Here is a 16,434-nt window from a genome sequence, read left to right on the forward strand (position 1 = left end):
TTTATTTATTATTTATTAATTTATTTATTTATTTTTTTTTTTGAGATGAAGTCTTGCTCTGTTGCCCAGGCTGGAGTGCAGTGGTGCTATCCTGGCTCACTGCAACCTCCACCTCCCGGGTTCCAGCGATTCTCCTGCCTCAGCCTCCCAAGTAGCTGGGACTACAGCTGCCAGCCACCTTGCCCGGCTAATTTTTGTATTTTTAGTAGAAATGGGGTTTCCACCATGTTGGCCAGGCTGTTCTCGAACTCCAGACTTTAGGTGATCCGCCCATCTCGGCCTCCCAAAGTGCTGGGATTACAGGCGTGAGCTACTGTGCCCAGCCTGGTAGTATTATTATAATTTAATGAAATGAAGGGTTTCACTATGCATACCCATGTAGAAGGCAGCAAAATCTTTTAACATGTGCATCCTTGGATGAATCTGGTTCTTGATGGCCATTCATACTCAGGAAGCTGAAGTAGCCTAGACACTATCATGTTGCGGGGTGGACTGGGGACATAATGGACGAGAAAGTGGAGGGGAAGAACTATGAATAATATTCGGTATTTTTGGAAATAATTCGTTTTTGCATTCTCAGATGTATAATACACATAATTATCAACACTAGTAGTAATGAGAGTACATTCTATTTCTTATGCACCTGCTCTATGCCAAGGTATACAGAAGGCACTTGTCATAAATTTTCTCTAATCTTTACAACAATCCTGAAAGAAAAGGTATAATTATCCTCATCTTACATATGAAGAAACTAAGAGTAAGAAACTTGTGTAAGGTAATGCAGTTTAGCAAACTGCACAGACAGGATTCTAGCCGAGATTGTTCTAGTTCCAAAGCCTTGCCACACTGCTTTAAGGACAATTACACATGGCTGAACACTAAGATGTTATTCTTAGTGCTATAAAAGTATTATAAAGATGAAGTACTCTTACTGTAAAGTAAAATGCTATGCTTAACATTAAAATAAAAACTGTATAAAACTTCAGATGTGACTAACAACTTAAAAAAAAAAAACCTCAGACTATCACTTGCATCACAGAGTGAACAGCATAAACCATTGTTAAAAGATAATTGCTACATAAAAACAGACAAATGAGTCTAAGTAAATCTGGGCAAAGCTGAATAAGATCAGTGAATTATACCAATGTCAATTTCCTGTTTATGATATTGTCGTATTGGATGTTACCATTAGAGTGAATTAGGTGTAGGAGTGCAAAAAGCTTTTTGGAAAAATAAATAAATAAATAAATAAATAAATAAATAAAAACAGAGTGAACTAGGTGAAGGGTACATGAAATCTTGTTGTATTATTTCCTACAACTACATATGAATCTACGATTATATAAAAATAACAATTTTCACTAAGAAAAAAGAGCATTGTCTTGTTTTACTTACAGCAAAGTTACTCTGAGCAGCATAGTGCAAAGGTGTGGCTCCTTGGCTGTCAGATGGTATAGTTCCAGACTTATTTCTTTCTAAAAGGAGATGGACAATCTGTGCATGGCCTGAAAAAAGACACAAAAAGGTAATTATCACTTATGAAGGACGTTAATTAATTTATAATTTATTTAAATGAAAAAGGTAAGAAAAATCACTAACACATAATACAGCATTCACAATGGTTTCTGAACAGCAGCCCCCAATGCAGCCTCTTCTAACTTCTCACTAACATATTAATATGAGGTAGAACAGAATGAAAACTTACTAAAAACTTAATGCTTCAATCAGGTAGGAATGAATTAAGTATAATTGCCAGACTGAGAAAAAACTATATTGGGTATCACCTCATTGCATTCCCTGGCTTCACTTTATAAAGCTGCCTAAAGCAAAGGAGGGGAAGGTGCTTTAGAGCCAGGCCCTCTTAGCCTTCACTGCTCCTACTCTCAAGGTTCCACTGCCCAACCAAACAGAACTGCATAGCTGTTCTCTTCTATTCAGGTGGACAAACTATAATACAACCTCTTCTATAGCTGAGGCTTCCCATCCCTATATTCTCCTTTCCACAATCTTTTATTATATTTATATTTTATAACATCTAGGCAGTGATTTCAAATTCCAGAAAACAAGTGGGCAGGCATGATGAGGCAGCGATGAAGACAATATAGCACATTCTGGAGGATGTGATCTCCACAAGTGAAGAGCTGTAGAAAATATTAAAAAATGAATAAACCTGGTAGTAGTATATGTAGGAAACCTGAAATTTCATACACTCTATTGCTTTCAGATATTGGAGAATGAAGAAGATGCCCCATTAGCAGAGCAAGGATATACTGCATAAAAGCCAAGCAGAGAAAAGTAATTTGTGTGGAAATTGTGCTCATCTATCCGGTCCCCAGAGGTGGTCTAAGATGGTGTTCTCCATAACACAAATGAGGGATTAAAGACAATCTTTGACACATAGTTACTCTAAACATATTTCATTTTGTTTGAGAAATAAAGGGAAAAATTCAGTAAAGACTACATGAAAACATACTATAGGAAAGTGAAAAAGAAACACTGTCAAAAAGATAAACAGCATACCTCTGAAAATGATCTAGAGAAGGATCCAGAGGAAAATTTCAAGAAACTGGTATCCTCGACTTAGTGCAAAAAGAGATAGCTTCTATGAAACAGAAACACAGGGTATTCTAAGAAGAAAACAGAGTGAAATGAAAAACTAATGGAAGGAAGTTAAAAGGAAATGAAATGAGATGAAAAGAAATATAGGTAAGACAAGGAAATAAAAATATAACCCAAAATACAATCTATATAGGAGGCAGAAAGAAAGCAAAACTTACAGAACAAAAAGTCAATTTAGTTACATGGAGACAAATTTGCCAAGTAAGCCCAGAATCCAGAGGAAAAAGAAAAAGGGGGCCGGGCGCGGTGGCTCACTCTTGTAATCCCAGCACTTTGGGAGGCCGAGGCGGGCAGATCACGAGGTCAGGAGATCGAGACCACGGTGAAACCCCGTCTCTACTAAAAATACAAAAAATTAGCCGGGCGTGGTGGCGGGCACCTGTAGTCCCAGCCATTCGGAGAGGCTGAGGCAGCAGAATGGCGTGAACCCGGGAGGCGGAGCTTGCAGTGAGCCGAGATTGCGCCACTGCACTCTAGCCTGGGCGACAGAGCGAGACTCCGTCTCAAAAACAAAAACAAGAAAAAGGGATGTAAGATGAAATCTGAATAATAATTATGAATCTGGCGATAAAAGTGAGTGCACATATAAACATCATTTTAAAAAAAGATAATGTGTAATTTAAAAACTGAGGTCAAGATTACAATAATTAGGAGGAAATCTCATATTAACAAGTACTAAAGAGTGATGAGTATCTGTGCTAAATTTTTTGTCTTAAATAGGTGGGAATCAATAGATGCATTTTTGCTCTTGACTCTGATTCAGGCTTTAAAAAGTTTTTGATAAATTTAAAAGTAGCCACTAATAGAATCTAAACCCTCCTAAAACATTAGGCAATTCAAAACCAAGTAACAACAAATCTAATCCATATACGAAAGAGCAGAAAGCAAAGGAAACAGGAAACAAAACAAAACAAAATGTTAAACTGAAAACACTAATAATAGAAGGATAGCAGGAAAAAAAAAAGACCTGATTATTTATCTTATAACAATGACTATTAATGGGTAAATCTCCTTCTCTGAAAGAGAAAGACTCTCAGATTGACTCCACACACAAAAAACCCCAACATACACATGAAATATACACATATATACACTCTCTCATCTATAAAAGTGATCTTCAAAAAGGTTAAGTAAAAGGCATTTCAGGAAAATACAAAGAAAAAAACTCAAATATCATAGTATTAGCACAAACATAAAATTAAAGCCCTCCTCCCCAAAAATATAGGCACTGAATGTAAAAAGAGGTTTATGTTACATTCACATGTTGTCACTAAATGTGAATTACTTTTATAACAAAAATTTAAAGTTAAGATATGATGTTGAAATTAAAACTAATATTTAACAGAAAATAAATTTATATTACTATAATTTAGTTTATAAAACAATGCAACATATCAGTTAGAAATCAAAGAGAGCTTCTGCACAGCAAAAGAAACTACCGTCAAAGTGAACAGGCAACCTACAGAATGGGAGAACATTTTTGCAACCTACTCATCTGACAAAGGGCTAATATCCAGAATCTACAATGAACTCAAACAGATTTACAAGAAAAAAACAAACAACCCCATCAAAAAGTGGGCGAAGGACATGAACAGACACTTCTCAAAAGAAGACATTTATGCAGCCAAAAAACACATGAAAAAATGCTCATCATCACTGGCCATCAGAGAAATGCAAATCAAAACCACAGTGAGATACCATCTCACACCAGTTAGAATGGCCATCATTAAAAAATCAGGAAACAACAGGTGCTGGAGAGGATGTGGAGAAATAGGAACACTTTTACACTGTTGGTGGGACTGTAAACTAGTTCAACCATTGTGGAAGTCAGTGTGGCGATTCCTCAGGGATCTAGAACTAGAAATACCATTTGACCCAGCCATCCCATTACTGGGTATATACCCAAAGGACTATAAATCATGCTGCTATAAAGACACATGCACACGTATGTTTATTGCGGCACTATTCACAATAGCAAAGACTTGGAACCAACCCAAATGTCCAACAACAATAGACTGGATTAAGAAAATGTGGCACATATACACCATGGAATACTAGCAGCCATAAAAAATGATGAGTTCATGTCCTTTGTGGGAACATGGATGAAACTGGAAAACATCATTCTCAGTAAACTATCGCAAGGACAAAAAACCAAACCGCATGTTCTCACTCATAGGTGGGAATTGAACAATGAGAACTCATGGACACAGGAAGGGGAACATCACACTCCGGGGGCTGTTGTGGGGTGGGGGGAGGGGGGAGGGACAGCATTAGGAGATATACCTAATGCTAAATGATGAGTTAATGGGTGCAGCAAATCAACATGGCACATGGATACATATGTAACAAACCTGCACATTGTGCACATGTACCCTAAAACCTAAAGTATAAAAAAAAAAAAAAATACTGAGGGCCTTGGCCATCTCCCCATTAAGTTAAAAAAATAAAGTGCCTTGCCCCTAAAACTCATGGACAGACTTCCTGGATTCAAGACATCTTAAGAGCTATGAAAACCATCTTAGAAATGCCTGCAGGCTCCTACAACTGGGTATTGTCAGGGATCAGTGTGGTTTCCTTCTGTAATTACCTAACAATTATAATTGGGAAATAAAGCATCAGTAACATAAATGTGTAATATATTCATTGAATGTGTTTCATTTAAAATTTTTCAGAATAAATTCTAGGACTTTGAAACTAAAATAAAAAAAAAAGAAATCAAAATAATTAACTAGGAGTTGGGAGTGAACAGTGGAAGGGAAGGCATAGAAATATTCCTATACTCATGCATTTCCTTCTACTGTTGATCCTTTGAGTCACGTACCTAATAAAGCTGCCCAGTGCAGTGGGGTTCGAAATAAGTTATCATAAGACGTTATATTGCAGCTTTCATATGAGGTCAAGACATCAACCACGGTCACATTCCCATCAGCAACTGCAAAGTGAAGAGGAGTTCGACCCTCGTAGTCCTGCCAGTTCAGTAAAGACTCCGTTGGAGCAGCATCCTGATTTGAAGGAACCAGAGACTTCAGACATACATGGAATCCTCAATAAATTACATTTAGTGTAAGTATTTTTTTCTTTCTTTTTTAGAGACAGGGTCTTGTTCTGTCACCCAGGTTGGAGTATAGTGGCATGATCACAGCTCAAGCAGCCTCAAACTCCTGGGCTCAAGCAATCCTCCTGCCTCAGCTTCCCAAGTAGCTGGGACTACAGGCACACCCCATCACACCTGGCTAATTTTTGTGTTTTTTGTAGAGATGGAGTTTTGCCATGTTGCTCAGGCTGGTCTTCAATTCCCAGGCTCAAGCAATTCTCCTACCTCAGCCTCCCAAAATGCTGGGATTATGGTGTGAGTCACTGTGCCCAGCCTGGCACAGGAATTAACTGAGGAATTTTCGAAATAAGACCTCTACATTATCTCTCAGCACAAGTGATAAATCATGGAAAAAGTACAAAGTCTAAATCTTTAAAAAATTATTTTCATATTTAATTATAAAAAGTAAAGAATATAACCATTACATACTGATTATCTAGAGTAAAAAGGTGTCAACATTTTCCTGATATGCTTTTGTTTATGTTATCGTTCAACTAAAGATGTATGTTTTATACTTTTGTATATATGTATGTATCCATAAACAATACATAAATTTTGTATGTGTGTTTTCAATATTTACATTATGGCAATGGACGTGTATCCTTTGGAAATTCTTTCTTTCAACACTATACCTTGGATATCTATGTTGGTAATAGTTCAATTATTGAGGTGCTTGAATAAACCATGATATAGTTATCTATTGAGGAACATTTAGGCTATTCCCATTTTTTTTCACTATTACAGATAATGCTGCAATTAATGTTTCCTTTACATGTCCCTTGTAGCACATGTGTGAAATTTTTCCATAGGCTAGACACCTAGAAGGGGAACTGCTGGGGTGAAGGATGTCTTCAAATAGGTATTGTCACATCACTCTCCAAATGGTTTTACCAATTAACACTCCCATGACAATATGTAAAAGTTTTTATTTCCCTACATGCTGGCACAAATTAATCATTTGGTATTATCAAGCTTACTGCATTTTTCCCTTATGGTTATGAAAGACATTTCACTGCTATTTTAACTTGTAGTTCATTTATGAATGGGGTTGAGATTTTTTAATCATGTGTTTATTAGTGAGTTCAGAATGTTAATTAATTTTTCTACTGGATCTTTGTAGCAAGCATTATCAAAATTACCAGGCAGATTTGAAAAAGAACCAAATAGAACTTTTAGAAGTGAAAAATGTAATCACAAAGATTAAAGGTTCAATGGATAGGGTAAACAACAGGTTGGACTTATTCGAAGAAACACTTAGTAAACTGGAAGACAGATCTGATGTCATTACCCAGGATGCAACAGAAAGAGACAAGGAGATGAGAATATAAAAGAGAAGTTAAAAGGCATGGAGGATTAGATAAAGAGCCTTAAAAGATATATAATTGGAGACCCTAAAGGCAAGAGTAAAGGGAATGAAGGAGAGGTGATATTTAAAGATAACAGCTATATATGTTTGGCAGAACTGAGATGCAATAATTAGAATGTATACCAAACAGGATTTTTTAAAAAGGCCACACCTAGACACACCGTAGTAAAACTGTAGAATGCCAAACAAAGAGCAAAATGTAAAAGCAGCCTGAGAGAAAAGATACATCATGTATAAAGGAATGACAGACCAATAACAGACTCCTTAAGAGCAATAATAAAAGGCAGAAAGTAGCAAAATAATATGCTGAAAGAGGAGAAAAATAGATTCCTAGGACTGTGTACACAGGATAATCATTTTTTTTCAAGAGGCACACATTCTTAACAATTAAAAAGCAGAGTTGGCTGGGGGTGGTGGCTCATGCCTGTAATCCCAGCACTTTGGGAGGCTGAGGCAGGTGGATCACTTGAGGCCAAGAGTTTGAAACCAGTCTGGCCAACATGGTGAAACCTCGTCTCTACTAAAAATATAAAAATTAGCTGCACGTGGTGGCATGCGCCTGTAGTCCTAGCTACACAGGAGGATGAAGCAGGAGAATCGCTTGAACCCAGGATGCAGAGGTTGCAGTGAGCTGAGATCACATCACTGCACTCCAGCCTGGGTGACAGCACAAGGCTCTGTCCCAAAAAAACAAAAAACTAAAAACAAACAAACAAAAAACCAGAGAGAGTTGACCACCAAAAGATCTATACTAAAGAGAGTCAAGAGGACAACTTGGCAAGATGGCCGAATAGGAACAGCTCTGGTCTGCAGCTCCCAGTGAGACCAACGCAGAAGGCAGGTGATTTCTGCATTTCCAACTGAGGTGCCCAGTTCTTCTCACTGGGACTGGTTAGACAGTGGGTGCAGCCCACAGACGGCGAGCAGAAGCAGGGTAGGGCGTCGCCTCACCTGGGAAATGCAAAGGATCAGGGAACTCCCTCTCCTAGTCAATGGAAGCCGTGACGCACAGTGCTGGCAGGGATGGTGCTATCTGGAGCAGATACTACATTTTTTTCAAAGTTTTTAGAACCAGCAGACTAGGAGATTCCCTAGGGTGCCTACAGCACCAGGGCCCTGGGTTTCAAGTGCAAAACTGGGTGGTCATTTGGGCAGACACTGAGCTAGCTTCAGGAGTTCTTTTTTGTACCCCAGTGGCACCTGGAACCCCAGGGAGACAAAACTGTTCACTCCTCTGGAAAGGGGGCTGAAGCCAGGGAGCCAAGTGGTTTTACTCAGTGGGTCCCACCTCCCTGGAGCCCAGAAAGCTAAGATCCACTAGCTTGAAATTCTCGCTGCCAGCACAGCAGTCTGAAGTCAACCTGGGATGCCTGAGTGTGGTGGGGGGAGGGGCGTCACCATTACTGAGGTTTGAGTAGGCGGTTTTCCCCTTAGGCGGTTTTCCCCTCACAGTGTAAACAAAGCTTCCAGGAAGTTTGAACTGAGCGGAGCCCACCACAGCGCAGCAAAGCCCCTGTAGCCAGACTGCCTCTCTAGATTCTTCCTCTCTGGGCAGGGCATCTCTGAAAGAAAGGCAGTAGTTCCTGTCAGGGGCTTATAGATAAAACTCCCATCTCCCTAGGACAGAGCACCTGGGGAAGGAGTGGCTGTGGGCGCAGCTTCAGCAGACTTAAACGTTCCTGCCTGCCAACTCTGAAGAAAGCAGCAGATCTCCCAACAGAGCGCTCGAGCTCTGCTAAGGGAAAGACTGCCTCCCCAAGTGGGTCCCTGACCCCTGTGCCTCCTCACTGGGAGACACCTCCTAGCAGGGGTCAGCAGACACCTCATACGGGAGAGCCCCGGCTGGAATCTAGCAGGTGCCCCTCTGGGACGAAGCTTCCAGAGGAAAGAACAGGCAGCAATCTTTACTGTTCTGTAGCCTCTGCTGGTGATACCCACGCAAACAGGGTCTGAAGTGGACTTCCCACAAACTCCAGCAGACCCCTAGAAGAGAGGCCTGACTGTTAGAAGGAAAACGAACATACAGAAAGCAATAACATCAACATCAACAAAAAGGACACCCACACAAAAATCCCATCCAAAGGTCATCAGCATCAAAGATCAAAGGTAGATAAATCCATGAAGATGAGGGAAAACCGGTGCAAAAATGCTGAAAATTCCAAAAACCAGAATGCCTCTTCTCCTCCAAAAGATCACAAGTCCTTGCCAGCAAGGGAACAAAAATGGACAGAGAATGAGTTTGATGAATTGACAGAAGAAGGCTTCAGAAGGTGGGTAATAAACTCCTCCAAGCTAAAGGAGCATGTTCTAACCCAGTGCAAGGAAGCTAAGAAACTTGATAAAAGATTACAGGAACTGCTAACTAGAATAACCAGTTTATAGAAGAACATAAATGATCTGATTGAGCTGAAAAACACAGCACAAGAACTTCATGAAGCATACACAAGTATCAACAGCTGGATCGATCAAGTGAAGGAAAGGATATCAGAGACTGAAGATCAACTTAATGAAATAAAGCATGAAGACAAGGTTAGAGAAAAAATAATGAAAAGGAATGAACAAAGCCTCCAAGAAATATGGGACTATGTGAAAAGACCAAACCTATGTTGGTGTACCTGAAAGTGACAAGGAGAATGGAACCAAGTTGGAAAACACACTTCAGGATATTATCCAGGAGAACTTCCCCAATCTAGCAAGACAGGCCAACATTCAAATTCAGGAAATACAGAGAACACCATTAAGATACTCCTCAAGAAGAGCAACCCCAAGACACATAATCATCAGATTCACCAAGGTTCAAATGAAGAAAAAAAATGTTAAGGGGAGCCAGAGAGAAAGATCAGGTTACCCTTAAAGGGAAACCCATCAGACTAACAGCGGATTTCTCTGCAGAAACCCTACAAGCCAGAAGAGGGTGGGGGCCAATATTCAACATTCTTAAATAAAAGAATTTTCAACTCAGAATTTCATATCCAGCCAAACTAAGCTTCATAAGTGAAGGAGAAATAAAATCCTTTACAGATAAGCAAATGCTGAGGGATTTCGTTACCACCAGGCCTGCCTTACAAGAGCTCCTGCAGGAACCACTAAATATGGGAAAGAAAAACTGGTACCAGCGACTGCAAAGAGATACCAATATATAAAGACCAACCATACTATGAAGAAACTATCAACTAATGTACAAAATAACCAGCTAGCATCATGATAACAGGATCAAATTCACACATAACAATACTAACCTTAAATGTAAATGGGCTAAATGCCCCAATTAAAAGACACAGGCTGGCAAATTGGATAAAGAGTCAAGACCCACTGGTGTGCTGAATTCAAGAGACCCATCTCACGTGCAAAGACACACATAGGCTTAAAATAAAGGGATGGAGGAAGATTTACCAAGCAAATGGAAAGAAAAGAAAAAAGCAGGGGTTGCAATCCTAGTCTCTGATAAAACAGACTTTAAACCAACAAAGATAAAAAAAGACGAAGAAGGGAATTCCATAAAGGTAAAGGGATCAATATAACAAGACGAGCGAACTATCCTAAATATATATGCACCCAATAAAGGAGCACCCAGATTTATAAAGCAAGTTCTTTGAGACCTTCAAAGAGATTTACACTCCCAAACAATAATAGTGGGACACTTTAACACCCCACTGTCAATATTAGATGGATCAACGCAACAGAAAATTAAGAAGGATATTCAGGACTTGAACTCAGCTACGGATCAAGTGGACCTAATAAACATCTACAGAACTCTCCACCCCAAGTCAGCAGAATATATATTCTTCTCAGTACCACACAGAACTTATTCTAAAATTGACCACGTAATTGGAAGTAAAACATCTTCAGCAAATCTAAAAGAATGGAAATCATAACAAACAGTCTCTTAGACCACAGTGCAATCAAATTAGAACTCAGGATTAAGAAACTCACTCAAAACCGCACAACTACACGGAAACTGAACAACCTGCTCCTGAATGACTACTGAGCAAACAATGAAATAAAAGCAGAAATAAATAAGTTCTTTGAAACCAATGAGAACAAAGACACAATGTACCAGAATCTGTGGGACACAGCTAAGCAGTGGTTAGAGGGAAATTTACAGAACCAAATGCCCACAGGGCAAAGTGGGAAAGATCTAAAATTGACATCCTAACATCACAATTAAAACAAGTAGAGAATCAAGAGCAAACAAATTAAAAACCTAACAGAAGACAAGAGATAACTAAGATCAGAGCAGTACTGAAGGAGACAGAAACACGAAAAACCCTTCAAAAAAATCAGTGAATCCAGGAGCTGGTTTTTTGAAAAGACTAACAAAATAGACCACTAGCCAGACTAATAAAGAAGGAAAGAGAAAAGAAAAAAACAGACACATAAAAAATGATAAAGGGGATATAACCACTGATCCCACAGAAATACAGACTACCATCAGAGAATACTATAAACACCTCTACACAAATAAACTAGAAAATCTAGAAGAAATGGATAAATTCCTCGACACATACACCCTCCCAAGACTAAACCAGGAAGAAGTTGAATCTCTGAATAGACCAATAATAGGCTCTGAAATTGAGGCAATAATAAATAGCTTACCAACCAAAAAAAGTCCAGGACCAGATGGATTCACAACCGAATTCTACCAGAAGTAGAAGGAGGAGCTGGTACCATTCCTTCTGAAACTATTCCAATCAATAGAAAAAGAGGGAATCCTCCCTAACTCATTTTATGAGGCCAGCATTATTCTGATACCAAAGCCTGGCAGAGACACAACAAAAAAAGAGAATTTTAGACCAATATCCCTGATGAACATCGATGCAAAAATCCTCAAGAAAATACTGGCAAACTGAATCCAGTAGCATATCAAAAAGCTTATCCACCATGATAAAACAGGCTTTATCCCTGGGATGCAAGGCTGGTTCAACATACGCAAATCAATAAACGTAATCCAGCATATAAACAGAACCAATGACAAAAACCACATGATTATCTCAATAGATGCAGAGAAGGCCTTTGACAAAATTCAACAATGCTTCATGCTAAAAACTCTCAATAAATTAGGTATTGATGGGATGTATCTCAAAATAATAAGAGCTATCTATGACAAACCCACAGCCAATATCATACTGAATGGGCAAAAACTGGAAGCATTCCCTTTGAAAACTGGCACAAGACAGGGATGCCCTCCCTCACCACTCCTATTCAACATAGTGTTGGAAGTTCTGGCCAGGGAAATCAGGCAGGAGAAGGAAATAAAGGGTATTCAATTAGGAAAAGAGGAAGTCAAATTGTCCCTGTTTGCAGATGACATGACTGTATATCTAGAAAACCCCATTGTCTCAGCCCAAAATCTCCTTAAGCTGATAGGCAACTTCAGCAAAGTCTCAGGATACAAAATCAATGTACAAAAATCACAAGCATTCTTATACACCAATAACAGACAAACAGAGAGCCAAATCATGAGTGAACTCCCATTCACAATTGCTTCAAAGAGAATAAAATACCTAGGAATCCAACTTACAAGGGATGTGAAGGACCTCTTCAAGGAGAACTATAAACCACTGCTCAATGAAATAAAAGAGGATACAAACAAATGGAAGAACATTCCATGCTCATGGGTAAGAAGAATCAATATTGTGAAAATGGCCATACTGCCCAAGGTAATTTATAGATTCAATGCCATCCCCATCAAGCTACCAATGACTTTCTTCACAGAATTGGAAAAAACTACTTTAAAGTTCATATGGAACCAAAAAAGAGCCTGCATTGCCAAGATAATCCTAAGCCAAAAGAACAAAGCTGGAGGCATCATGCTACCTGACTTCAAACTATACTACAAGGCTACAGTAACCAAAACAGCATGGTACTGGTACCACAACAGAGATATAGACCAATGGAACAGAACAGAGCCCTCAGAAATAATGCCACATATCTACAACTATCTGATCTTTGACAAACCAGACAAAAACAAGAAATGGGGAAAGGATTCCCTATTTAATAAATGGTGCTGGGAAAACTGGCTAGTCATATCCAGAAAGCTGAAACTGGATCCCTTCCTTACACCTTATACAAAAATTAATTCAAGATGGATTAAAGACTTACATGTTAGACCTAAAACCATAAAAACCCTAGAAGAAAACCTAGACAATACCATTCAGGACATAGGCATGGGCAAGGACTTCATGTCTAAAACACCAAAAGCAATGTCAACAAAAGGCAAAATTGAGAAATACGATCTAATTAAACTCAAGAGCTTCTGCACAGCAAAAGAAACTACCATTAGAGTGAACAGGCAACCTACAGAATGGGAGAACATTTTTGCAATCTACTCATCTGACAAAGGGCTAATATCCAGAATCTACAATGAACTCAAACAAATTTACAAGAAAAAATCAAACAACCCCATCAAAAAGTGGACAAAGGACATGAACAGACACTTCTCAAAAGAAGAGATTTATGCAGCCAAAAGACACATGCAAAAATGCTCATCATCACTGGCCCTCAGAGAAATGCAAATCAAAACCACAATGAGATACCATCTCACACCAGTTAGAATGGCAATCATTAAAAAGTCAGGAAACAACAGGTGCTGGAGAGGGTGTGGAGAAATAGGAACACTTTTACACTATGAAAGTGGGACTGTAAACTAGTTCAACCATTATGGAAGTCAGTGTGGCGATTCCTCAGGGATCTTGAACTAAAAATACCATTTGACCCAGCCATCCCATTACTGGGTATATACCCAAAGGATTATAAATCATGCTGCTGTAAAGACACATGCGCGCATACGTTTATTGTGGCACTATTCACAATAGCAAAGACTTGGAACCAACCCAAATGTCCAACAATGATAGACTGGATTAAGAAAATGTGGCACATATACACCATGGAATACTACGCAGCCATAAAAAATGATGAGTTCATGTCCTTTGTAGGGACATGGATGAAGCTGGAAACCATCATTCTCAGCAAACTATCGCAAGGACAAAAAACCAAACACCGCATGTTCTCACTCATAGGTGGGAATTGAACAATGAGAACACATGGACACAGGAAGGGGAACATCACACACCAGGGCCTTTTGTGGGGTTGGGGGATGGGGGAGGGATAGCATTAGGAGATATAACTAATGTTAAATGATGAGTTAATGGGTGCAGCACACCAACATGGCACATGTATACATATGTAACAAACCTGCACATTGTGCACATGTACCCTAAAACTTAAAGTATAATAATAAAAATAAATAAAATAAATAAAAAAATAGAAAATGTGGCACATATACACCATGGAATACTATGCAGCCATAAAAAAGAATGAGTTCATGTTCTTTGCAGGGACATGGATGAAGCTGGAAACCATCATTCTCAGAAAATTAACACAAGAAAAGAAAACCAAACACTGCATGTTCTCACTCATAAGTAGGAGTTGAACAATGAGAACACATGGACACAGGGAGGGGAACATCACACATCAGGGCCTGTTGTGGGGTGGAGGGCAAGGGGAGGCATAGCATTAGCAGAAATACTTAATGTAGATGACAGGTTGATGGGTGCAGCAAACCACCATGGCACATGTATACCTAAGTAACAAACCTGAACGTTTTGCACCTGTATCCCATAACTTAGAGTATAATAATAAAAAAAAGAATATAAGAACTATATTTCAGGATGTAAAATAACTTTAGAAGGAAAATTTGAGATACAAAAAAATGCAGAGCTAAGCATTGCATATACAAAATAATAATACTTTTAGTATCAGATGTTGTAAAAAACGATTAAAAAATAATACTTTAAAGTCTAATTTGTGTGCTAAAAACAAATATGACTAACTATTGGACTATCATAGCATGTAAGTTAGAAGCTGGGACAGAGGGATTAGAAAATCTCAAAGAATCTACTGATAAATATTCAAAACAAATAAGGAGTTTAGCGAATTAGATATGTAATCAATGATCAAAAATATCAACTGCATTCCTATACACCTATAACAACCAGTTAAATTTATATCCTAGATATGTTCAAAAATGTCAACGCAGCCCTGTTTGTAAATAACAAGAAACTGGAAACAGTCAAAGTATCTGTCAATAACAGAATGAATACTGTGTGGCTTATTCATAAGATGGAATCCTATATAGCAGTAAGAATTAATACATCATGGCTACATGGAGCAACATAGATAAAATCACCAGTGGTCAGACATGGTGGCTCACGCCTCTAATCCCAGCACTTTGGGAGGCCGAGGCAGGTGGATCACAAGGTCAAGAGGTCAAGACCATCCTTGCCAACATGGTGAAACCTGGTCTTTACTAAAAATACAGAAATTAGCCAGGCATGGTGGCGCATGCCTGCAGTCCCAGCCACCTGGGATGCTGAGGCAGGCAAATTGCTTAAACCTGGGAGGTGGAGTCTGCAGTGAGCTGAGATCATGCCACTGTACTCCAACCTGGGTGACAGAGCAAGACTCTGTCTCAAAAAAAATCACCAGCAGAAGGTTGAGCAAGAAAAAGGGTATTGCAAAAAACAAAACAAAACAAAAACAAAAACATGCAATATAATTCCTTGTATATCAAATTCAAAAACTTTAAAAACTGAGCAATATATTGTTTAAGGATACAAATAAATGTGGTAATGGAAATCAAGGGAATGATAAACACAAGACTGAAGACAGTTGTTGCCTCTGTGAAAGGAGAGAATAGAATGAGACTGAGAGGTACTCCACTCGGAGGACTTCAAAGGTAATGGTAATATGCTTTTTCTTAAACTTGATAGTGAGTATATGAGTATTTGTTGTTTCATTATTATTTATACTTTACATGTATTTTACTGATACTTATATCTATTCACTGTTTAATAAAAACAAGTATGAAACAAAGTAAGGAAATAAATATAAATTCAGGGTTCAGGGAAGTAGTTGCTGGGGTACAGGAATGAGCACGGCATAGGAGAATGAATGCATTTAAAAACTGGGACATAGGAAACCTCTGTGTGGTCTTAAATAGTGGTACTGAAATGTTCTACTTCTTGGGGGATGAGTCCATATGTCTGTTGTATTCTTTTGCTTAATAATTTGCTTGTATGTCAAATACACACTTTTGTATCACAATAAAAAAATTTCTTAAAAAGGCCATTCAGGTCTAGCAGTACCATTCAACTCACCAGAATGCATCTCACTGTGTGAACAGCACTTGGATCTTTATGGTTGGCTGCCCAGTGAAGTGGGATCTTGCCTTCAACATCAGGAATCCCAATGTTAGAATCATGCTTGATGAGCAGCTTCACATGCTCAGGGTTATTGTAGTAGGCACTCCAATGCAGAGCTGTTTGCTGCAAAATCGAGAGGTTCTCAAAATAAC

At 38.7% G+C, this 16,434-nt stretch overlaps 1 protein-coding gene across 11 annotated transcripts in view; it reads right to left on the bottom strand.

Moving 5' to 3' along the window:
• INVS (inversin) overlaps positions 1–16,434 on the bottom strand; it is a 209,583-nt gene that overhangs the window by 57,973 nt on the left and 135,176 nt on the right. For 10 of the 11 annotated variants that reach the window (XM_063636163.1, XM_063636162.1, XM_063636166.1 and 7 more), the window contains 3 exons: positions 16,238–16,405; positions 5,441–5,621; positions 1,396–1,505 (listed from right to left, as the gene is read on the bottom strand). In XM_063636163.1, coding sequence (XP_063492233.1) covers positions 1,396–1,505; positions 5,441–5,621; positions 16,238–16,405 — 459 coding nt within the window. Of the gene's footprint in view, positions 1–1,395; positions 1,506–2,520; positions 2,624–5,440; positions 5,622–16,237; positions 16,406–16,434 lie in introns of those variants that run through there. The other variant, XM_063636167.1, reaches the window with a different exon arrangement.

This window comes from Symphalangus syndactylus, chromosome 3, assembly GCF_028878055.3.
Source record: "Symphalangus syndactylus isolate Jambi chromosome 3, NHGRI_mSymSyn1-v2.1_pri, whole genome shotgun sequence".
Classification (NCBI taxonomy): domain Eukaryota; kingdom Metazoa; phylum Chordata; class Mammalia; order Primates; family Hylobatidae; genus Symphalangus; species Symphalangus syndactylus.